A 25,969-nucleotide genomic window follows, 5' to 3' on the forward strand; every position below is an offset into this window, starting at 1 on the left:
GGACCGCCCAGAACCTCGGTTTCGGCGGCGGCACAGCGCTGGAGTGCTATCGCGAAGCGGGCGATGCCTTGCCCGGGTCGCCGCGCTGGAGCTCCGGTGAGCTGAAGATCGCTGAGGAAAACATCGCAGAGCTGCGGGACTGTGGAGCGGCCAGCTGCGGGCAGCCGCGCTGAACTTTACACCGGGAGCCTGGGATCTCTAGATGTGATCGCCAGTTGTGGAGCTCCAACCGGCGCTGCCTTGTTGGCTTTGGAAGCCGCCGCCTCCAGTACGGAAGCGGCCATTCCAGGGTTCCCAAGCCGCTGAGAGGACTCTCCCGACGCCGGAGCAACATCACCCAGCGAGAACGGCCTGGAACATCGGGCCTCCGTAGAGGCAACTGTGGAGGCCTCAATGGGCCCGACTATGGGTGAACTGGGGTTGGGGACTGGACTTTGTGCCTTCTCTCATAATGGGAACCATTGTGGGGGGATGTTCTTTATGTTTAAAACTCTTATTAATGTTATGTCTGTATTCCTTCTTTATGTGCTGCAAAATGGCAAGAAGCATTTCACTTCACTACACCTAGGTGTATGTGAATGTGACCAATAAAATACCTTTGATACCTTTGATGTTTGGGGGATCACTAGTCAGTGTGGACTCGGTGGGCCGAAGGGCCTGTTTCTGCACTGTATCTCTAAACTAAACCAAAAAAGAGATAGATGTCTGAATAAAGGTCGCAGTCCGAAACGTTGCCTACCCATGTACTCCAGAGATGCTGCCTGACCTGTTGAGTTACTTCAGCATTTTGTACTTTGCATTAGGGGTCAAGCTGGCCAGACAGGGAAAGCCACCCTGCTCTTCAGGAAAACATAATCATTTACGAAATGTGAGCATTTGATGCACTCTGTGGGGAACGGATAGATAAGTTATTCAGATAAGAATTGGACGGCATCATGTTCGGCACAGACAGTGTGCATCAAAGGGCCTATTCTTGTGCTGTATTCCCCACATGTTCTAAGTGGGGGAGTAAATTGACTGCTTCACGTCATCTAGCTGTCTAAGCAAGGTGCAAGATTTGACCCATTCGTGGATACAGTTGCTGGTAATATAGTCAAGATTTTACAGTTCGGGTTTTTAAGATTGATATTTGAGTCTTTATTGTGCTATCTAATTGCCATCATCTCTGCATGCAGTGCTGCGTGTTACAAGTTCAAAAGTTTATTTGCTGTCCTTAACAACAAAATAAAAGTTCTGGAAAAATATGTTTTGTTTGGATCTTTGCAGTTTAGGTTAGATGTGTTGGATTTTATGGGGGGTGGGGGGATGAGAAAAAGTCTGTATTATAGTGATTCCTTAAAGTTGTGGTAATCAATTGACTATCTATATTACTAAAAGTCTGTTCTTGACTGGTTTTGGCCATCTGTGCTGCGATTTCCAAGAGAATGCCGCCACCTACGGCCGTCATTTTTGGCCACCTTGCTCAGAGCCCCCCTCCGCCGCATGTGTGCCGAGGATGTTTCCCGTCGATTAAAAATGACAGAGATATTAATGTTTTTACAAAATTCCCCATTCGCTCTGCTGCCCCTGCTGGCGGCAGGGGGGAGGGACTATAAAACCAGGAAGTGGTGTGCCAAACAGTCTCTTCAAGATGGAGGAAGGCAGAGGGTCACGTTTCTCTGAGCTGTGAATAACACTGAACACATGTCTACTCAAATGTAAGTGCCCTTAGTGGTTCTAAAATGCTTGCAGAATGTGTCTATTGGTTCTAAAGCTGCAAACAAAATGTCTATTGGTTCTAAAGCTTGAAAAAAAATGTTGTCTCTATTGGTTTTAAATCTTGCAAAAAATGTCTATTGGTTCTAAAGCTTGCAAAAAAATGTCTATTGGTTCTAAAGCTTGCAAAAAAAAGTCTCTTGGTTCTAAAATGGTTCATACTAACGCTCCAGAAAGCCCTCCCTTCCCCGCTCTTCCCCCCTCTTCCCCCCGGTTGGCTTGGCTTGGGTATGTCTTGAAATTGAAAGGCACTATGGTGGCATGAAGTTGAAAGGCACTACTTACTGCAAATGGTGGTGGCTTGGTTGCTTTGGCTTGAAGTTGAAAGGCACTACTTACTGCAAATGGTGACTTGGGTGTGGCTTGAAGTTGAAAGACACCACTTACTGCAAATGGTGGCATGAAGTTGAAAGGCACTACTTACTGTAAATGGTGGCTTGGGAGCTTTGGCTTGAAGTTGAAAGGCACTACATACTGCTAATGTTGGCTTAGGTGCTTTGGCTGGAAGTTGAAAGGCACAACTTACTGCAAATGTTGGCTTGGGTGTTTGGCTGGAAGTTGAAAGGCACTACTTACTGCAAATGGTGGCTTGGGTGTGGCTTGAAGTTGAAATACACCACTTACTGCAAATGGTGGCATGAAGTTGAAAGGTACTACTTACTGCAAAATGGTGGATTAGTTGCTTTGGCTTGAAGTTGAAAGGCACTACTTACTGCAAATGGTGGCCTGGGAGCTTTGACTTGAAGTTGAAAGGCACTACTTCCTGCAAATGGTGGCTTGGGTGTGGCTTGAAGTTGAAAGGCACTACTAACTGCAAATGGGGGGCGTGGGTGCATTGGCTTGAAGTTGAAAGGCATTACTTACTGCAAATGGTGGCATGAAGTTGAAAGTCAGTACTTACTGCAAATTGTGGCATGAAGTTGAAAGACGATACTAACTGCAAATGGCGGTTGGGTGCTGTGGTATGAACTTGAAAGGCACTACTTACTGCAAATGGTGGCTTGGGAGCTTTGACTTGAAGTTGAAAGGCACTACTTACTGCAAATGGAGGCTTGGGAGCTTTGGCTTGAAGTTGAAAGGCACTATTACTGCGAATGGTGGCTTGGTTGCTTTGGCTTAAAGTTGAAAGGCACTACTTACTGCAAATGGTAGCTTGGGTATGGCTTAAAGTTGAAAGACACCACTTACTGCAAATGGTGGCATGAAGTTGAAAGGCACTACTTACTGCAAATGGTGGCTTGGTTGCTTTGGCTTGAAGTTGAAAGGCACTACTTACTGCAAATGGTGGTCTGGGAGCTTTGACTTGAAGTTGAAAGGCACTACTTACTGCAAATGATGGCTTGGGTGTGGCTTGAAGTTGAAAGGCACTACTTACTGCAGATGGTGGCGGGTGCAATGGCTTGAAGTTAAAATGCATTACTTACTGCAAATGGGGGCGTGGGTGCATTGGCTTGAAATTGAAAGGCACTACTTACTGCAAATTGTGGCTTGAAGTTGAAAGGCACTACTTTACTGATTTGGTTGCTTTGGCTTGAATTGCAAATGGTGGCTTGGGTGCTTTGGCATTTTAAGTTGAAAGGCACTACTTACTGCAAATTGTAGCTTGGGTGCTTTGGCATTAAGTTGAAAGGCACTGCAAATGCTTTGGCATGAAGTTGAAAGGCACTACTTACTGCAAGTGGTGGCTTGGGAGCTTTGGTTTGAAGTTGAAAGGCACTACTTACTGCAAATGGTGGCTTGGGTGCATTGGCTTGAAGTTGAAAGGCACTACTTACTGCTAATGGTGGCTTGGGTGCTTTGGCTTGAAGTTGAAAGGTACTACTTACTGCAAATGGTGGCTTGGATGCAATGGCTTGAAGTTAAAAGGCATTACTTACTGCAAATGGTGGTGTGGGTGCATTGGCATGAAGTAAAAAAGGCACTACTTACTGCAAATGGTGGCTTGGGTGCTTTGGCATGAAGTTGAAAGGCACTACTTACTGCAAATGGTGGCATGAGGTTGACAGGCACTACTTACTGCAAATGGTGGCTTGGGTGCATTGGCTTGAAGTTGAAAGGCACCTCTTACTGCTAATGGTGGCTTGGGTGTGGCTTGGGTGTGGTTTGAATTTGAAAGGCACTACTTACTGCAAATGGTGGCTTGGATGCAATGGCTTGAAGTTAAAAGGCATTACTTACTGCAAATGGTGGTGTGGGTGCATTGGCATGAAGTTGAAAGGCACCACTTACTGCAAATGGTGGCATGAAGTTGAAATGCACTACTTACTGCAAATGGTGGCTTGGGTGCTTTGGCTTGAAGTTAAAAGGCACTACTGTAAATGCACTTACTTCCTGTTTGCACTGTATATTGATTTTAGATAAAACGCTACCACTTACGGCTGAGATTTTTGGCCATCTTACTCAGTCCCCCTCCACTGAGCAGGTGCAGAGAATTCTTCCCATCAATGAAAAATAAAAGTGTTATTAGTTTTTAAAAAAATGTTGAGAATCTCTCTCCTGTCAATCACTCCATGAAAGCCACACCTTTTCCGGTGGGGGGGGGGGGAGGGGTTATAAAACCCGGAAATGTGGGTGTGGCTCAGTCTCTGCAAGATGGAGGAGGGAGAGGTCACGACTCGCTGTCTTTAGTGGCTTTGCACCCTACTTCAAATGGTATGAAACTGCACTTGAATTTGGTGGCCTTGCACCCTGCTAGAAGTGGTAAGAAACTGCACTTGAATTTGGTGGCCTTATACCCTGCTTGAAATAGAATTTCAAGGATTAGCCGTGAGTCAACTACCAGCCCACCAGCCGTGAGTGAGTGAGTTGCCAGCACAACAGGCTTGATTGACTGAGACGCCAGCCCAAGAATCCATTTGGCGCACAATTTGCATACTAGCCCTCTGGAAACCAGTCCCTTCAGCCCACAACACCCATACTAGCGCTCCAGAAAGCCCCCCCCCCCAACTGGCCACCAATATTAGAATTGGTGGAGAGGTGGAATATTGCATTGGATGACCAGCCCTCCTGTGTGATGCTGGGACCCAACGGGTCCCACTTAGTCTAGTATCAAAATACAAATAGCCACAGCACCATGGCGCAACTGGTAGAGCTGCTGCCTCACAGCATCAGAGACCCAGAGTTCGATCCTGACTATGGGTGCTGTCTGTGTGGAGTTTGCACGTTGTCCCTGTGACCACGTGGGTCTCCTGTGGGTGCTCCGGTTTCGCCCCACTACCCAAAGATGTGCAGGTTTGTTGGCCTCTTAAATTGCCCCTTATGTATGGAGCGGATGAGAAAGTGGGATAACATAGAACTAGTGTGAACGGATGATTGGCATGGAGTCGGTGGGCTGAAGGGCCTGTTTCCATGCTATATCTCTATACCAGGGGTCGGCAACGTACGGCCCCCGGGCCGAATGCGGCCCGTAACCTGAAATCATCCGGCCAGCAGGCAGATTTTTTTTGTGTAATCATCCGGCCCGCCGGGCGCCTGAGCAGCGGCCGAGCTCTGGCTGTACCGCATCCTGTGCAAAGCCGCCGCGCACCTTCTGTGAACATGTTTAAGAAAGAACTGCAGATGCTGGAAAAATCGAAGGTAGACAAAAATGCTGGAGAAACTCAGCGAGGAGACATGCAAGGACTGCATGAGGCTGCCTCACCTGCTGAGTTTGTCCAGCATTTTTGACTACCTTCTATGAACACGTGATTTGATGCCTGCCATCCGGGGCGGGATCCATGTGTACATGTGATAAATATGGCCCGCCTTCCGCTCACAGACATGCGTCCTGGCCCCTATGCAGAACAAGTTTGCTGACCCCTGCTCTAAATTAAATTCGATTCTCCATAATCATTTCACATGGAAGGGGAGGGTTGAAGGACTGGTGCGGCAAGGTGTTCTCATTCAATCCAACACTTCTATGCAATCACATCGTCCTTCTTACTACTGTCTGTACCTTGTCAGATATGTGCACTAGATAACCTCTCATCACTTCCTTTATGTTTCCACGTTTTGGATACATTTTTGGCTGTAGAAGTAATCATAAACATAATTATCAACAGCTGGAAATCCAGATTGCAAGTTTTTACATTTTTAAAGAAGCCTTTCATTCGTCCATTTATAAATGTTGACTATTCTTATTTCTAACTGCAATATTTTATACTGTAGAATTTCAGATAATGAACAGTTCTTGCTACCAAAATAATGGAGACAAATGTTGCTTATTTATGCATGAATTGTGCAGTAACTTTAGATGAGCTGAAGCTTGGGTATCCACAAATCACCGACAAATCCTCTGTTTCTTAACGTAATTATCTAATGGCTTCGCCTTTGACCTGTGTTCAGTGTAAGAAAGATAACTAATTGCCCTTGATATTAAAACGAAAGCTCAAGCACCATTAGGGCAGGTAATTACCAATGCATGGTAGATATTAATTGTTGTAATACTATATTGCTTTGAGTCTCATTCATGAAAGTTTACATTTAAGGACGGCACAGTGGTGCAGCTGCTAGAACTGCAACCTCACAGCACCAGAGACCCGGGTTCCAACCTGACTTCGGGTTTTGTATCTGCAGAGTTTACGCACTCTCCCTGTGGCCACGTGGATTTCTTCCAGGTGCTCCGCTTTCCTCCCACATCTCAAACACGTGGAAGTTTATGTAAATTACCTTGAGTGTGTAGGGAGTAGATGAGAAAGTGGGATAACATAGAACTCGTGTGAAGGGGTGATCGATGGTCAACATGGACCCTAAGCTGAAGGGCCTGTTTCTATGCTGTATCTTTAAACTAAACTAAACTAAAGGGGAATTAGAATGGTAGCGGGATGAACTGGATGGTTATTTTGAAAGATAGCGCCTACATTCTTGTATGGATTATGCTGCAGTATATTTTTACAGTTTAGCCTTTAGCTTGTCCATTTAAAATGCGCTCATTTACTGTTATATAAATAATGTATGACTTTCCTTGCCCAGAATCATTTTGAGGTGATTTAAGTTTCCAGATATTGTAGGCAATTGCTATTAATTTTATCTTGCTATATAAATAAAATTCTGATTTATAAAAAAAAATAAAAAAATAAAAATGTTTAGCTTGTCCATTTATAAGGTACTAACTTTCAGTTGTGTAATAATTTAAGATTAGCACTGTATTAGCACATCATAGTAAACATGTGTTAACTTTGAAACAAAAAAAACAAATGAATTTGAGCACTGTTTGAGTAAAACAACAACAAAATCAAACGATGCGCTGGGATGGACATGGGATTCAAAGCATTCGGACAAATTAATGAACTAAATCATGAATACAAAACTAAACAAGTATGGACGGAAAAAAGTCTCAAAGCTGAGTACTATCTAGTCAGAGACAATTACCGTTAACAGTTACAAATATAAATACAGCATGAATCAGGCTCTTCGGACCACCGAGTCCACGCCGACCAGCGATCACCCCATACACTAACACTCTCCTACACACTAGGGACAATTTTCAACAAACGCAATTAACCTACAAACCTGAACATCTTTGGAGTGTGGGAGGAAACCTGAGCACCCAGAGAAAACCCACACAGTTACAAGGAGAGTGTGTAACCTCCGTACAGACAGCACCCATAGTCAGGATCGAACGTGGGTCTAAGGCAGCAACTCTACCGCTGCGCCACTGTGCCACCCCAAAAATGTCATGATATCCTTTAATCTGGGCAATTGGAAAATATGACTTAAATTGTTGGAGTAACTCAGCAGGTCAGGCAGCAACCCTGGAGATTATGGAGTGGTGATATTTTGGGTTGGGACCCTTCTTCAAACTGATCGATCTGAAGAAGGGTCCTGACCCGAAGCGTCACCTATCCATGTTCTCCAGAGATGCTGCCTGGCCCACTGAATTACTCCAACACTTTGTGTCTTATTTTGTAGATCAGCATCATCAGTTCAGTTGTGCCTTTTGTATCTTTTTTCCTTTGTCTTTTTTGTAAACCAGCATCTTCAGTTGTTTCACACAAAAAGACTGGTTCAGTTACAACTTTAGTTTTTAATTTTCCGTACCATCTTAATAAATTTGGCCTTGTATCACACAAAGTTTCAATGTTCTCACTACGTGCTGACTGTCTTTGGCATTGTAACAGGACTGGTAATTTATGCTTGTCTTTTTTATAACTGCATCGGGATCTATTTTGCGAATTTTCCAATTACTGCTGTCTGCAAGCATTGCAAGGATTTTTTTCTGCTTCTGTTAATAATTAGGGTGTACAAAGTTCAGATCGCATTAATAGCCCTATGACACTTTACAAGGAAGCATTTGCTGGCAAAATTGCATTTCACACGCACACTGTCGGTACCAGCTAAACACTGCAAACCACCAGTCATGTGTGTAGGGTAACATCTCCCCGGTGTGTATCTGTACAGTGAGGTACAGGTACAATGTAAAATCTAGTCTGTAGCAGCATCACAAAAACATAATTAGAAAAAGACGCAAGTCTGTGGTAGGGAAGGGCTCTACCTAGAAACAGAATCAGTAGCAGTAGCCCATTCAGCCCTTCAAGCCAGCACCGCCATTCAATACGATCATGGATGATCATCCAGAATCAGTACCCTGTCCCTGCTTTCTCCCCATATCCCTTGATTCCGTTAGCCCTAAGAGCTATATCTATCTCTCTTGAATACATCCAGTGAATTGCCCTCCACTGCCTTCTCTGGCAGAAAATTCCATAGATTCGCAACTCTCTGGCTGAAAAAGTTTTTCCTCATCTCAGTCCTAAATGGCCTACCCCTTATTCTTAAACTGTGACCCCTGGTTCTGGACTCTCTCTACATGGGGACCATTTTTCCTGCATCTAGCCTGTCCAATCCCTTAAGAATGTTATATGTTTCTATAAGATGCCCTCTCATCCTTTTAAATTCCAGTGACTAGAAGCCCATTTGATCCATTCTTTAATCATATGTCAGTCCCGCCATCCTAGGAATTAACCTGGTGAACCTACGCTGCTCTCCCTCAATAGCAAGAATGTCCTTCCTCAAATTAGGAGACCAAAGCTGCACACAATACTCCAGGTATGGTCTCACCAGGGCCCGGTACAACTGCAGTAGGACCTCCTTGCTCCTATCCGCTTGCTATGAAAGCCAACATGCCATTAGCTTTCTTCACTGCCTGCTTACTTTCAGTGACTGGTGTACACAGTCACTGAAAGTTTCACCCTCCCTTTTCCTAATCTGACACCATTCAGGTAATAATCTGCCTTCTTGTTCCTGCCACCAAAGTGGATAACCTCATATTTATCCACACTATACTACATCTGTCATGCATCTGCCTCCTCATGCAACCTATCCAAGTCACCCAGCAGCCTCATAGCATCCTCCTCGCAGATCACATGACCACTCAGCTTTGCGTCATTCGGCACCTGTGGCGCACCTGGGCTGAGCCACCACTCTCAGCAGCCTCTTGCGTTCCTGTGGGTTGGAATTACCAGACAAGGCCATGATACAAACAGTAAGGAGACTTTAAGACATCTGTAGAACTTTGTTTTGAGTATTCAGACACATACCAAATCTCTATAACCTTCAAACAAAATAGAGGCGATGACCTGTGTTTATGGTCTCAGAACAGTTTATCCAAGACGTTAAAGCCTAGTAATTTGAAATAATTTTAGGCTGCACCACTCTCTACCATCGATCCACCAGTGAAAACTGGCATGTGGTCTCCCAATTTCTCCTTTCTTAAGCCAGCCATTAGTTTTATGGTCTTGTTGACATTTAGCGAGAAGTTTTGGTTAACAGTCAACCAGGTGTCGATCTCTCTCCTATTGCTGACCCATCTTCACTGATGATTCGGGCAACCAAAATGTTATAGTCAGCGAGTTTATAGATGGCATTCGAGCTGTGCTTGGCCATTAGTTTATTTGTTAAAGGTTATTTCTTAAAATTCTTTAAAGATATTTTAATGTACAAAGAACCAAACACGTTGAATTTCTATTGAAGTGTCAATTTACGGAGACCAAGATAAAGTGTGTAGGGGGGGGGAGAGATCTTTCTTTTTTTGCATACCAACACATTTGCTGATCAGAAATAATGCAATATATGGAAACAAGGAACTGCAGATGCTGGCCTAAACAAAAGTACACCATTACCAAAGAAAGACACAAAATGCTGGAGCAGCTCAGCAGGTCAGGCAGCATCTCTGGAGAATGTGGATAGGCAACGTTTCAGGTTGGAACCCTTCTTCAGAACATAACGCAACATATGGTCTATCTCAACATAACTCGATAACAAAAGCACCATTGTTACCAATTAGTAAATATGTTCAATTTTGTACAAAGCTCTGGCACTGTATTGAGATTGCAAGTTGATTAAGTATGTTTCAATGGGGGTGGGGGAGGGGGCTGGTTTCTAGCTGGTGGTTGGATGGGTAGTTGTGTGATTATAGGATTGGGGGGGAGGTGGGGGTTGTAGAGATAGTGTAAAATCCATCATGCCAGTCTGGCAGAGTGCAAAAACTAATGCTAAAGTTAAATGGACATCATTTTTAAACTTTAGACCATCTCATCTTTAGATGTTCAATGATTCTAATATTGAGAAATTGTATATTTAAAAAAAGCTTCCAAATGGGAAAAAAATGGAAATATAAAGAGACTGTCAGAATTAAAAGTGATTTTGTGGAATAATGGGCATTTTACTCCACAACTTTCATACCTACTAAAGTGGTGAATAAAATTAAATTGGTGAATCGTAATTGTCAGCAATTAAAGAACCATTTACATTTTCACCATATAAGCTTCATTGATTCAAATGTAATGTTAGCTGACTTGTGAAAATAAGAGCATGGGAATAAAACAGGCCATTGAGCTGGTCATGTTGATTTAGGTCCTTGTTGCTAAACCTACTGAGATCATTTTCAGCTTCCTCCTTCTCTGGCGTCGAGCTTCTCCCCCATGCTGAATGTGAAATGTTTCCATTTCCTTTCTTGAGTGCTTCAACTGAGTCCACATTCACTGTGCCACATGGCAGTCTATTCATAACCCAACAATTCTAAATGTGGACAGGTTACAGCAAGTCAACTTTTCTATGATCCATTGTTGATTCGCTGTGCATAAACCACTTCACACCTGCCTGTTGAATTTCATACCTACATTTTTAAAAACCTAGATCATGTACAATCTTTTCCCTCATGATCAGACCTGACACTTCGAAGAAAAGTGAACAAAAATCTGTGCCCTCTTTCCATTGTTTTCATAACCAAGGTTATTGGGAAATGAGGATATAGAATATTATTTGCTAACTCTCTCATGCTTTATTGAAAGAAGCTCTCATCGCCCTAAGATTGCTATCAAATACATAGCTGGCTGTCAGAAGGCAATGGTTCTTTTCTGTTATAATGCATGATACTCTAATCCCTGTTAATTTAATGAAATATATCTTTATTCCATGAAAATATTTGAGTGTTCGACTTTGTTATTCATTGCCGAGTGCTCAATTGACATTTCATTTATCCAGTTGCTGTAACAGAATTCTATTGACTTTATCATGAAGTCATACAGCATGGGACTGGCCCTTTGACCTTGCTGACTAAGATGCCCCATCTAAGCTAATCCTACCAGCCCGGGTTGGGCTCCTATCCCTCTAAACCGTTCCTATCCATGTACTTCCCCAAATGTATTTTAAATGTTATTATAGTACCTGCCTCAACTACCTCCTCTGGCAGCTCCCCTCTGTGTGAAAAGGTTGCCCCTCAGGTTCCCATTACATTTTGCCCCTCTTACCTTAAACCTATGTCCGCTGCTTCTTGCTTCCCCAACTCTGGGTAAAATACTCTGTGATTCACCCCATCTCTTCGTATCAAGATGTTTTATCATGCAGTTGGTGCAGGGTCTGCATGGTGGCACATGGTGCTGCCTTACAGCGCCCGAGAGCTGGTTTCGATACTGACTATGTCTGTACGGAAATGGTATGTTCTCCCCGTGACTGCATGGGCTTTCTCCGGGTGCTCAGTTTCCTCCCACACTCCAAAGACGTACAGGTTTGTAGGTTGCCTTCGGTAACTTGTACCTTGTGCGTCGGATAGTGTTAGTGTACGGGCATCGTTGGTCGGCACTGGCACGGTGGGATGGAGGGCCTGTTTCCACGCTGATTTCTAAACTAAACTATGGTACGACATTTGCAATGTACTCAACAGGATAATTCAAAACCGATAATTAAGGACTAGTGGTTAATTCATCTGATAGCAAAGCACTCTTGCCTCTGGGTCATGCTTTAGGTTCAAGCCCCATCTTCAGCTATCTGAGCACACAAATCTAGACATGCTCTCATGCTGAGCAGCACCAACATGTTATTAAATTGACACTCAGTTCAGTCCTCTCAGTGATGGAAAATATCCCATGGTGTTATTTTGAAGATCCATCACCTGTGTCCCAGCTAATGTTTATTCCTTGGCACAACGCTCTTAAAGTTAGATCAGTGCTGGGTATCGCATTTGGGAGCTTGCTGTAAACAATTTAATCATCATGTTTTCTGCGTTAGACTTGCAATACCGCGCAGAAACAGGGCCTTCTGCCCATCAAGTCCGCGCTGATAAGCAATCACCCCGTACACTAGCACTGTACGCTTTGGACAATGTACAATTTCACCGAAGTCAATTAACCTGCAAACTTATAAGTCCTTGCAGTATGGGAGGACCTGGAGAAAAGCCATGCGGTCACAAGGAGAACGTACAAACTGTACACAGATAGCAGCCGTAGTCAGGATGGAACCCGGGTCTCTTGCGCTGCAAGGCAGCAACTATACCACCGCACCACTATGCTCTGCAACCCTAATCTCTCCAAAGTGTTACTTTGACTGTAAAGCTCTTTGAATCACTCTGATACAGTTGTGAAAGGTTCTATCATTTTTTAAAAATCTTTTATAAAGCAGTGGTATTGAAAATGTCTGTGTAAATAATAAATTTTGCTAGTGTGGGGCATTTTTAAATAGTCTACATTTATAATTATAGTTGAGAAAAAAATCAAGTGATCTTTTTTGTCCGCTTGGGGAAAAGGTTGTGTGCATTCACCTTATTTATGCCCATGACTATTTTATCCACCACTGTAGGAATAAAGCCCTCCAAGGAATAAAGTATTAGCCTGCCCAAGCTTTCTATAACTTAGTCCATTGAGTCCTGATCCCAAGGAATGTTGCCTGAACTGGAAAGTTTTAGCGAAGGAGAGATTAAAGTGTGTAAAATCAAAGGGCAAAGTTACATTAAGAAGGAAGGGATGTTTTTTGCATTTTCCTGTGCAAAGGGATCAAAACTAGGGAGTATAAATATAAAGTGGACGGAAGTAGAGGAAAAGCTTTTCACCCATACAGTGGAAGGGATCTGAAGCTTGCTGGCTGCAAGGCTTGTACAGATGCAAATTCTCATCACATTTAAAATATGAAAGACAAAGGCTATGTGCATTCATCATATCTATGCCCCTTATTGATTTTGGACACCTCTATAAGATCACCCTTCTTACAAGTGACGTACAGATGAACCATAATTTGTAACTCCTTAGACCTGCTGCTGGAAGATAGAAGTAGGGCAATTAGCTCTTTTTCCAACCAGCATGCACATAATGGGCCAGATGATGTTCTCCGCCTTGTCTATGATCCCGCAGGCTCAGAAAGGGTACATTTGAAATCAAAGGCATGTCCCTCTACAGATTGCAGATCCTTCCAAAGGCTTTAAGGAAATTGATATTTTATCTTCTGTCACAATCTTGCAAACCAGTGCCTTTACTTTCAAAAGACAATAATTTTTAGGAACTAATTCCAATACCTAAATACAAGGTTGCTTAGATCATTTTGTGATGTTACGTGCTGGTATCATGATGACGACAATACTTCATGATGATGACTTAATACTTCATGATTCAAGAGATTTTTATTCCAAATGTCTCCTATTCGTTCTCGAGGATTAATTCAGAATTTTCAAGCACAACTGTGCTAGCGTCTTTTGCTTTCACGTTTAATCATGCGATTTGGTCTGCTGTCTCTTAGCCAGCTCCAAGAGCATTCACAGACACAAAGTGCTGGAGGAACTCAGCAGGTCAGGCAGCATCTCTGGGAAAACATGGACAGGTGAAGATTCAGTTTGGGATCCTTCTGAAGAACCTGAAACCTCACCTATCTGTATTCTCCAGAGATATGTTTTTTTGTAAACCAGCATCTGCAGTTCCTTGTTTCTACACTTTCAGTATATATCTCTTTATTTCACCCAGTCGCTATTTGATTTTCCTTGTTCTATATTTATTTCTCAGGACACGACCCAAAACATCATCTTTCTAATCCCCCTTGCATGGGATTAGAATGCATCTGGCCCATTGAGTTCCTCTGGCACTGTTTTTTTTTGTGCTAAATTCTAGCATCTGCACGTTTTTGTGTCTTATTTTTGTTTCCTTCCTTCCTTTGTTTGTTCAGAAAGTAAATGATCTGGTGTGACATTTGAGATTCCAGTTGCTCTGCTGATACGGGTGCCATTATCAATTCATAGGTCCAGCTGATGACAGTAAAATTGGACTGTGATCGAGAAGGAATAGGGGTAATGTTCAGTTCATAGTCATAGAGTCCTACAGTGTAGGAACAGGCCCCTACAGCCCAACCTGCCCACACCGGCCAATATTACTTTGCTGCAAGATGTGCCATCTACCCATTTTTAGCCCACTTTAAGCGACCATTGAGTAAGATATTATTTGGGCCGGACAATCAATTAATTTACTATTTCCCTCTTTTCCTTATGAACATTCACTGTAGCCATTTGTTTCTTGATAAGTGTATTAAAAATCCTTTTGAAAATCCAAATGTCATGCATCAAATTTGGTGACTGTTTATCTCTCTGTTAGAGAGAAGTTTATTGGCAATATTCTGCTCTAAACTTTTATAATTACTCTCAAAACGCAATGGATGGTTGTGATGTCACCTGGTGACAGTGTGTAGCGAATGAGCTAACAATGGTTGGCAGAATATTGGCTTTAGACCTCCAGAAAACATAGTCTGCAGTGAAATAATGTACCAGGTAAGTTGAATACAGAAACTACTGCAATTTGGTTGAAGTATTTGGCATACAGATGGTTAATGTAGCTCCGTGGGATACTGAGGGATATTCACGTGTGCATTTTCAATAGCTTTTGTCATAAATGGCAGAGATAATGTGCATATCTATGAGAAGAACCACAGGTTTTGGTTTACATGAAAAGACTCAAATTCTGGAATAACTCAGCGGGTCAGGCAGCATCTCTGAAGAAGGGTCTCGACCCGAAACGTCACCTAACCATGTTCTCCAGAGATGCTGCCTGACCTGCTGAGTTATACCAGCACTTTGTGTCTTTTGGCTTATGAACCAGCATCTGCAGTTCCTTTTTTCTACATGTCTGGAGAACATGGATAAGTAACGTTTCGTGTCAGGACCTTTCTTCAGACTTTAGATACTTTTGAAGAAGTGTCCCGATTCTAAACGTCACCTATCCGTGCTCCCCAGAGATGCTGCCTGACCTGCTGAGTTACTACAGCACATTGTAACTTTTTTTAATATATGAGCAACATTGAATTTTCTTTTTCTGTCTTTGTTAGTGTTCAGAATCAAGTAGATGAAGTCATTGATGTGATGCAAGAAAACATCACCCGAGTGATTGAACGAGGAGAGCGTCTTGATGAACTACAAGACAAGTCTGGTTAGTGTCTAACTTCTTGGTTTATTTACATTGTTAATGCCTAAATTAACCTTTTTTTTGTATCGTGAGTGCATTTTGATAACCCTGCTGAACTCAAGTAGGGACCTGCCTTCCAATCTCAGTAAACACCAGAAAACACTTAAAAAACACCCAAACATTTACATATATTTAAGTCAAAATACATCAACATTCACTTGGATAAATTACGAATGAAAATTACATGTACAAGAACCCCACGTTTTACACTGGGGTCATGGGCTTGAAAAATAGCACGTGAATCAAAAAATGCCAGGCATTGCACACGACTACGCTGCCAATTGAAATAAATGTATGTAAATGACAGCATACAACATTATAGCTTTATAACCTGTACAGTGCTTGACCTGAAATGCACGATGTTAACCGTTAACTAAGAAAATTACCCATTTATGCTCTATAATTGGAATAATATATTCCAAAGGCATTTAAACATATAATCGAATACCTGCGGGCAGTCATTTGCGTTTTCTTTCTGTTAAGCAAAACTAAACTTACAAGATAACTGTGAAAGCTGGTGTGCGAGTTTGCCAGGTAGAAATTTGAGCTACTACTAAAATAGGAGCGCATAAATTAAACTTCGGTAATAATTAGACAGGTGCGTTATTCTAAAAGCGTGGAAATCAACCAGGCGTAAAGCGCAAGATGCCCGTACAGGTAGACTTTAGAAATACAGCGTGGACACAGCTCCATTGGCCCACCTAGTCCGCGCCGACCAGCGATCACGCTGTAGACTAACACTATCGTACACACTAGGGACAATTTACAATCTCCAGTGAAGCCAATTAACTTACAAACCTGTACGTCTTTGGAGTGTGGAAGGAAACCAGAGCACCTGGAGGAAACCCACGCGGTCACAGGTAGAACGTACAAACTCCATACAGACAGCACCCGTAGTCAGGTTTAAATCCAGGTCTCTGGTGCTGTAAGGCAGCAACTCTGCTGCTGCGCCACCGGGCCACATAGTTCGACTGTAATGTTGTTGTTGTATTTAAAACAGCCAATGAGATACAATTTCGTAATTTGGGATTAAGAAAGGAGGAGGAAATCTGTGTTCCATTTAGAAGAGGAAAAAAACCTTATAAACTCTGCATGTTTTGAAAGCACCAACTTTGCTATATATTAAAAAAAATCATTGTACATTCATCTAAGAAATTGTTGATTTCTGTTGTCTGGGAAGGGAAGGGAAGTCAATTGAAGTTGTGATGCCAGTTGATTCACTAAATCCTGTTTTCCAAAACTGTACTGCAGGGGATAATTACCTCTTCAGAACAGTCAAAACATGCTTATTGTCACATTTTTATGGACACAGCAGTCACTAATCACTGTGTTGGATTCCTCAGAATGAACTAACCCATTAAAATATTTTTAGCCATGGAGCAGGTATTTTAAATCTGTTGTTGAGCTGTTTGTGGGTTTTTTTAATGTTTGCTTGCTTCTCTATGCATTGGGGAAATTGAAAGGAACTTAATGTCAACATTTATCTTGGAATAATTAAATATTCCAAAATTATAGATGTACCTTAGATTAGCCTTGTAGTATTTTAGTTGTAAAGACTAAATTGGTGTTTATAGAAACATAGAAACATAGAAATTAGGTGCAGGAGTAGGCCATTCGGCCCTTCGAGCCTGCACCGCCATTTAATATGATCATGGCTGATCATCCAACTCAGTATCCCGTACCTGCCTTTTCTCCATACCCTCTGATCCCCTTGGCCAACTTTACAACTACCCGTATTTCCCTCTGCATTTGGGAAATCCAACCATACTATAGTATGGAGACACAAGAGACTTCAAATGCTCCAATCTTGAGCAAAACATTCAGAGTTGGAGGAACTGAATGGATCAGGCAGCATTTGTGGATTGAATGGATAGGCAACATGTTGGGTCAGGAGCCTTCTTCAAACTGAAACGTTGCCTGTTCATTCCCTCCCCAGATGCTGCCGGGCCCTCCAGCAATGTGTGTTTTGCCCATAGCCGTCTGGAACCTGTGCTGCTGCAAGTGTATGAAAGCAATTGTTCAAGTTGCCGGTCACTAGATCTCTGGGCAACTGCTCAAATGATCCACGCCCTGGAGGGCAAAGGCTTTATATCAAAACTAAATCAATATGGACAGTTCTCATCTGGCCTATTTGTCCAGCTTGTGCCTCAACTTGTCACCAGAACTGCTGGTCAGACATTAATATTGGCAACAATCATGGGGAAATCTGTCTCTTAGATTGTCCCATCCTCCCAGCTGAGAAAGATGACCAATAGCTTTCTTTAACAAGCACTCACTACAACTGCTTATTATTTTCGTACCTTTCCAAAACTGTTCTGACTCATGTCATCAAAACAGGTAATCATGAAAGATCAATAGTGGTCAGCTTCAGACCTGATGACATGTGTAGAAGTAATATATATGGTTAACTTCAAAGGAGGCTGTATCATAAATACTACAAGATATGAAACTGCTTCTAATAATTGTCTGTAAAATCATGAGAGGAAAAACAAAATTATGAGAGGAATGGATCAGGTACACGCACAGAGTCTCTTACCCACAGTAGGGGAATCGAGAACTGGAGGACATAGGTTTACGATGAGGGGAAATGATTTAATAAGAATATGAGGTATCACTTTTGCACACAAAAGGTGGTGGATATATGGAACGAGCTACCGGAAGTGGTAGTTGAGGCAGGTTCTATCGCAACGTTTAAGAAACATTTAGACAGGTACATGGATAGGACAGGTTTAGAGGGATATGAGCTAAATGCAGGCAGGTGGGATTAGGGTAGTTGGGACGTTGATTGATGTGTGCAAATTGGGCTGAAGGGCCTGTTTCCACACTGTGACTCGATGACTAATTATGAAGCTCTGAAAAGTAAATGAGCAATGTAAAATGGCATTTGGTCTTCCTTTGAAACTCCAAAAATTTCACGTGGATTCCTACTGTGAGTATCCGCAGATGTGGAGCTGTTTCTTCAGATGTACTTTATTGTAGTGGTTTTTTATTCTTTTTTAAGTCATAGTCTTTCAGCACAGAAACAGGCCCTTTGGCCCAACCCATCCATGCCGCCCAAGGTGTCCCATATAAGCTGGTCCCGTTTGCTCGCTTTTGGCCCATATCCCAGATCAGACTTAAACTGATTTGCTGACTTTTACAATGCCTTTTGCCTCCAAACATTTTTTTTTTAAACGTGTAAATGTTTGTTTTTGCAGAAAGTTTATCTGATAATGCCACGGTTTTCAGCAACAGAGCAAAGCAGTTGCGACGTCAGATGTGGTGGCGAGAGTGTAAGGTGAGTGACGTGACTACTGCGCTGATATTTTAAATCAACTTGGCAGAGATAATTGGCAATGTCAAGAAAGCCAGGATAGCAATTACTGGGCCATAAAGCTTAAACCGAAGTGAAGACTGTGGAATTAGTACGTTCCATTGACCTGCGGGTCCTGCCAGCTATTAATTTTAAATAGTCTATTTTTTCAGACTTCTCTGCTTTATACTTTCTTCAGCAAATAGAATATATGGCACATAATAACAATACATAGAACTGGTTATCTTGATGGAAGTTCACCATTCTACCAAGCAGTGCAGTACAATGCCCGAACGGGCTATTCAGCGCACAATGTCTATGCTGAACATGATGCCAAGGCCATCACTTATCTATCTGCACATAACCCATATCTCTCCATTCCCTGCACATCCATATGCCCATCCAAAGGTCTTGATGTATCTGCTTCAACCACCACCCCAGGCAACACGATCCAGGCACCCTGTGTAAATAACCTTGCCCCGTACATCTCCTTTAAAATTTGCTCCTCACATTTTAAAGCTCTACCCTCTGGTATTTGATTTTTCCATCCTGGAGAAAAATATTCTGACTGTCTACCCAATCTATGCCTCTCATAATTTAATATACTTCTCTCAGGTCTCCCCGCAATCTCTGGCATTCCAGAAACTACCCATATAATTAATTATGATGACATTGTCTTTATCCGTTAGCAATAAGATTCATTTTAGTGTCATATTTGTAAATATGACTTTTCCGATCAAATGTTTTCCACTGCTTTGGACTTAACAGTGTAGCATTTAAAAGTATTAAAACATTCCTGTGAAAAAGTTGTTTGGCACGGACTTGTAGGGCCGAGATGGCCTGTCTCCGTGCTGTAATTGTTATATGGTTGTTATATGGTTAAAATAACTACATGGAGTAAAATGGACACCAAAAGAAATAAATGCTTTAAATGTTGTAAAGTATGTGTAAATGTTAACAATATTTGTTGTGCCCACTTATTATATGTAACTTTGAACTTGAACCAAACAGATGAATCAAATTTATTTTGATAAAAACAAACAAACTTCAAAATTGACCCCGGTAATTTGTAATTTAGTTGACCTGTCATAAATAACCTGTAATTGTAGGTCCTGTGTCGTAATGGATAGTTCTGTATCATAATGGATGGTGTTAGACAGCATGCAGCTGGTGAAGTGCATGTAAAAGCATAGAAATCCTTTTCGGAGCACAATAGCTGAGGGCTATACTGGTTTGCAATCGGTATAATGGAGTGCTAAGTGTACCCTGTAAAAGATTTATGAGTTTGACTGATGTTTTTAATGTCACACAAATGATAGCATTTCCAGAATGTTTTCTTTTTAAAAACATGGACATGAATATTTTAATAATTTTGAATGCCCAACTCAGCGTACAGACAAGTCATATTTACAAACATGACACTAAAATGAATCTTATTGCTAAGGGATAAAGACAATATCATCATAATTAATTATATGGGTAGTCTCAGGAATGCCAGAGATTGCGGGGAGACCTGAGAGAAGTATATTAAATTATGAGAGGCATAGATTGGGTAGACAGTCAGAATATTTTTCTCCAGGATGGGAAAAATCAAATACCAGAGGGTAGAGCTTTAAAATGTGAGGAGCAAATTTTAAAGGAGATGTACGGGACAAGGTTATTTACACAGGGTGCCTGGATCGTGTTGCCTGGGGTGGTGGTTGAAGCAGATGCTTCGGTGGCATTTAAAAGACTGAACAGGCACATGGATGTGCAGGGAATGGAGAGATGGGGGTTATGTGCAGGTAGATAAGTGATTGCCTAGGCATCATGTTCAGCACAGACATTGTGAGCTGAATAACCTGTTTATTTTTTATAAGTAACAGAGTTAAATCTGCTGACAGAATTACATGCCTTTCTAGAGATTTGTGTTTTTTGCTTAATGAATGAAATGGAACGATATTAGATTGGTCAGCAAGGTTGAAATAAATCAAACTTGTTTTTATACCGCACAATGCAGGTGAAATGCTTTCAGACATTGAGTCTGGGATGTCACATACAATGCTCTCAGACATTCTACACTCGTTGCCTGAAAACATTTCACATACACTGTGGTATTTTTCAATCACAGTCACTCTTGTAGAAAGCAAAAGAGGTAGAGGTACTTTTTTGATGGCATGTTTTTGGAACATCAATGTGATAATGGGACAGAAGTTCAGAATTAAGGGACAGAAGTTCAGAATTAAGGGATTCAGAATTGTCATTGTCAGAATTAAGGGACAGAAGTTTAGGGGTAATATGAGGGGGAACTTCTTTACGCAGAGAGTGGTGGCGGTGTGGAATGAGCTCCCAGTGGAAGTGGTGGAGGCAGGTTCATTGGTATCATTTAAAAATAAATTGGATAGGCATATGGATGAGAAGGGAATGGAGGGTTATGGTACGAGTGCAGGCAGGTGGGACTAAGGGGAAAAAACATTTGTTCGGTATGGACTTGTAGGGCCGAGATGGCCTGTTTCCGTGCTGTAATTGTTATATGGGTTATATGATCAGCTAAACTGATTTTGTTGAAGAAGGGTCTGACACCCCAAACATTGACCCATTCTCAGCCAGAGATGTCTGCCTCGCCTAGCTTCTGCCCTATCTGCCCAGACAAGATTTTTTTGTCACTTTCAATTTGTCAACCAGCATTCTCTACAGTTCTGTCTTACACAATCTATTTTTATGTTGGTTGGGGGATAATTTAACCTTGGACAATGGGAGACAGGAGTGTGGAGAGAACAGGTAACAAGGAAAATTAGTGGGGTAATGAGGTGTTTGTATGCCAGCATATATCTGTTGAACGGAATGACCTCCCCCTATGTTGTTGAAAAATACTCAATGCCTTTTACCCGTTGAGTGAGTAGGTCATGGAAATTAATGGTCCAGAATTAGCCATTTAAGGGTCTTTACCTCAAACATTAACATTACATAATTTGAAGACCCAGTTTTTGTTCAGCTTTCAAACCGTTTTGACACACACCTTTTAAGGAAATAATGTTTACACTTTACCTCGCCTTTCCCCATTCTTCCTCCCGATGCTTCATTTTTATTATGTTTATTTCTGCATTATCTGGTATTCTATACTTTATGTTTACTTCTCCATTACCCCTGCTCACAATATCCTTTTTGTAAATGGTTTGAAAGTTAAGGTCCAAAGGTTGATATGCATTTTCATTCTGCCTCGTTATTGAGGCACATGAGTGATTTTGTTGCCTCTGTGACATGACAACCCAAACTTTGACCAGACGCTTTAGCTGCAGAGAGGTCAAACCCATAGCTTCTCTGCCCTGATCATGCCCAGACAAGATGTGTAACATGGGACCATTCATAATTTGTCACAGAGAAACACATTGACTCATTACAAAATTAAGATTCTGAAATGTGAATGAATAGGAAATATTTTGCCCTGTTCGTGATTTTTGTACAACATGAGTTGTAGAAAATTGTGAAAAATGATAAGCAATTTCTTGGGGTATTTCACTCATGGGTAACTGACCTTTTGTTCACCGTTCAGAAATGACTATTGGTGCATTCTGGCACCGACCAATAAATCATTCCATGCATGAAAGGGATTAATTAAATATCTTTAAATGGTTGTCTAAAACATCATAATAGTGGCTCCTACTTGACAATTATACATACCACTAAAATAGTCTTGTTATCCTCCTTCCTAGTTCTATTCATTTTCTTGACAAAATCTGTTGCAACTTGAGTTGAAATATTTTAAGACATTTAATTATTTTGGATTTTTGATCCCACATCACCTACTGATGATCAATAAGGAGTTGATTGAATTGATAAATAAAACTGTTTTAAAGGCTTTTAAAACTTTGCAAAGATTTTCAATTAGCAAAATATGTTTTGGGCATAGGGGGGTTGCACGTAAGGTCACTGGGTCATAGGGCTTGACGCACGGAGCCGCTCAATCCATCTGGAGGACATCCGTAACTTCCGGTATATGTTATTAACACAAGAAACGCGTACTTTCCTACCTGTTAAAAACCGCCAAAATGTTGAATTTTTGCGCTGAAAAAAATTGTGGAAGCCGTTGTAAGTGTGAGAGACATGTAAGTGTGAGAGACTTCAGAATTCCAAAAGTGAAGCAAAATGAAGGTAAAGAGAAGCGAGAGCTGAAGGGACAACAGCAGCCAAAGTGCTTGGCGAACATTGGCTGTGCAGATATCGGAATTGAAAATATTGGTAATTATCCAGTTGCTCACTGCATTTCATCAACATTAAGGCATTATTTGTGTTTTTTCTTGATTCCTTTGCTATCTAAAAAGTCCCAGAAGTGATAAATCTGGCTGTAAATTTTTCTTCAGGTGCATTTTCTTTTTGTATGTAAAAACCCACTTGAGAACCATGGGCGATTTAAAAAATTTACAGCCAGATTTATCGCTTCTGAAACTTTTTAGATGCCAAAGGAATCAAGAAAAAACACAAATAATACCTTAGTTGATGAAATGCAGTGAGCAAACGGCCAATGTTCGCTAAGCACTCTCTGTTGTTGTCCCTTCAGCTCCCGCTTCTATCTACCGTCATTTCTCCTCACTTTTGGAATTCTGAAGTGGGCTAAATGTCTCACAAGCGGTTCCCGATTTCCATAATTATTTACAGCGCAAAAATTGACATTTTCGGCGGGTTTTAACGGGCCCGCTACGCTGGAAACAATGGTAAGTGCCTACCTGCAGTACATCGCGTGTAATCCACTTGGAGTAGCGTAGCCACAGTACGGGTCATGGGTCGTGACCCGACTGCCGTGAAACCTCCCTATAACTGATTTTGAATTTGAGAATTTTATTGGAGAAACAGAAAACTGGCTGCTGGAATCTTGAGCAAAGCATAAAGTGCTGGAGCAACTCAGCGGTTCAGGCAGCATCCCCGGAGATCATGGATAGGCACGTTTCTGAAGAGGAGGGGTCCCGACCTGAAACATCACCTATCCATGTCCTCCAGAGATGCTGCCTGACCCACTGAGTTACTCCAACGCTTTTCATTTTGCATTTCGGTCTGCATACATTTATTTGTTATTTAAGCAAATGGGTTATTTTTAACAAATCCACAGAACCCCTCCAATCTTGCCAGTGGTGTGAGTGAGTCTCTGGATCCACTTTGATTTGTTCTAGTCTGTGTGGCAAGCAAATGGGGCTTCATAATATACTACCGGGTGGTGCTTCAATGGCAGCCTCGCCTACAGTCTGTCTGTCTTTTGGTCTTTTTTTTGTTAGTTTTAGTGTGATTTAAAAGTTTGTGTTAATGTCCTCTGGTTTGTTTTATATGGGGGTTGGGGGAAACTTTTTTTTCAATCTCTTACCTTGCCGGAGATGCGATTGTTTTCCGGATCACATCTCCAGTCGCTCTGCAGCATAACATCGTGAAACTGGTGGCCTTGCTCTGGAATGATTTTGAGCCTCAACGCGGGCCGTGGACTTACCATCGGAGCTCGCAGTCTCGGGTTGAGACCGACGTCGGGAAGCTCCAAAAGCCACACGACGTTCGACTAGCCCCGACCCGGGGTAGATCACCCGACATGGGGGAGCTGAGATTCCCCCCCCCCCCCCCGATGCAGGAGCTTGATCGCCCCGACGAGGAGGCCCGCCGCCAGCTTCGGGAATAAGATCGTCCCGTCAACGGAAGGTTAGAGGCCCCAGACCGCCGGAGAACAAACAGTGAAGATTTAGGAGGGGTCACTGTGGTGGATGTTTATGTTAAAATGTACTTTGTGTTCTGTTGCTTTTTATTGGTATGACTGCATTGCAAATGAAATTCCTCGTATGTTGCAAAACACACTTGGCTAATAAAGTATGATGATGATGATTATTATTATAAAGGAGGTTAGATGCACCTTTGTTTCAAGGTGTGAAAGGCTTTATCAAAACTTGAGGCATCTGAACTACACAAGTGTGCTAATATTTTAATCCTGGATAATTAAACCTAGGTTTGAAATGTCAAATATTAGTGGGCATAGCCTAAAGGTGAGTAGGCAGAGTTTAAAGGAGATGTGCGGGGTGAGCCTAGAATACATTGCTAAGGGTGGTGGTGGAGGCAGATATGATAGTAGCATTTAAAAAGCTTCAGGATAGGCACATGGATTTGCAGGAATTGCTTTGTATCACATGTTTTGACTTTGTTAACTTTCCCGTTTCAGATGAAGGTCATCATATCAGTGGTTGTCGTAATTGTCTTGTTAGTTATTATAAGTAAGTATATTTAATATCCTAAAATTAGCTACAGCCTAAGTTCTGGAGTAAATACTAGTTCCTAGCCTATTATTCTGAAATATAAATATCAAGGGAGAAACTATATTGCCAAGTAAGAAATAAGGTAAATGTATATTTTGAGATATAGAGGTAAGGATTTTCAAATGCTGGTTTACAAATAAAGACACAGAGTGCTGGAGTAACTCAGCAGATCAGGCAGCATCCCTGGCGAACATGGATGGGTGACATTTCGGGTCGGGGATGATGATGATCAGTCTGAAGAAAGGTCCTGACCTGAAACATCACCTATCCATTCTCTTCAGAGATGCTGCCTGACCTGCTGGGTTACTCCAGCACTCTGTGTCTCAGAATGTATATTTCATTGCATTGTTTCAAGTGTCCGTTGTCTTTATACAAACCAACTCACTTAAATTGGGGGGAAAAGATTAATAGGCAAGATGAAAATAATACCACTGGATAGATTCTCTTATTTTATTAATATTTCTAAAGAGCTAATGTCATCTTTGTTGTAGATATTTTGAAGTAAGAACTAGGTTTGTCGATGCTAACTGATTGAGCCTTTGTTAATACTTGGTATAATGCATATTTTACTGAGCAAGCAAGGAAACATTAACAATGATTATCCTTCTCCTTGTAGTACCTGTAATTTTGAAGAATCGTTCCTGATAATGAGACACGCACAGCGACAACGCAGAAAAGTTGCTGCCTCCGTCTCCAAAAAACAACTTGAGATACATGTAGAATATCTCCGTTGCGGTTCTATCAACATTTTACAGAAGAAATCTGCACTTATGAGCACTCACCTCAATGAATTCCTTTCTGGAATAGGGAGCCAATACATTACCTAACTGCTGTCTACAAGAAGGGTAGTCTGTTTCCTTATAAGCATATTGCATCATTACCATGATATATTTTGTTTTGTAAACCCTTCACTGATAATTTGATTTTGGTGAAATCTGGTATCTATGTCATCTATTTCACCCCCCCCCCCCCCCCCC

At 41.8% G+C, this 25,969-nt stretch overlaps 1 protein-coding gene across 1 annotated transcript in view; it reads left to right on the forward strand.

The window, feature by feature from the left end:
• The window catches only part of vamp4 (vesicle-associated membrane protein 4), a 45,477-nt gene extending 19,508 nt beyond the window's left edge, over window positions 1-25,969 (forward strand). Inside the window, exons 5-8 of the mRNA XM_055642263.1 lie at window positions 15,304-15,404; window positions 18,638-18,717; window positions 24,899-24,950; window positions 25,609-25,969. Of these exons, the coding sequence (XP_055498238.1) occupies window positions 15,304-15,404; window positions 18,638-18,717; window positions 24,899-24,950; window positions 25,609-25,637 (262 nt within the window). The 3' untranslated portion in view covers window positions 25,638-25,969. The remainder of the gene's footprint in view (window positions 1-15,303; window positions 15,405-18,637; window positions 18,718-24,898; window positions 24,951-25,608) is intronic.

Source organism: Leucoraja erinacea, chromosome 10 (assembly GCF_028641065.1).
Source record: "Leucoraja erinacea ecotype New England chromosome 10, Leri_hhj_1, whole genome shotgun sequence".
In the NCBI taxonomy this organism is placed as follows: Eukaryota; Metazoa; Chordata; class Chondrichthyes; order Rajiformes; family Rajidae; genus Leucoraja; species Leucoraja erinaceus.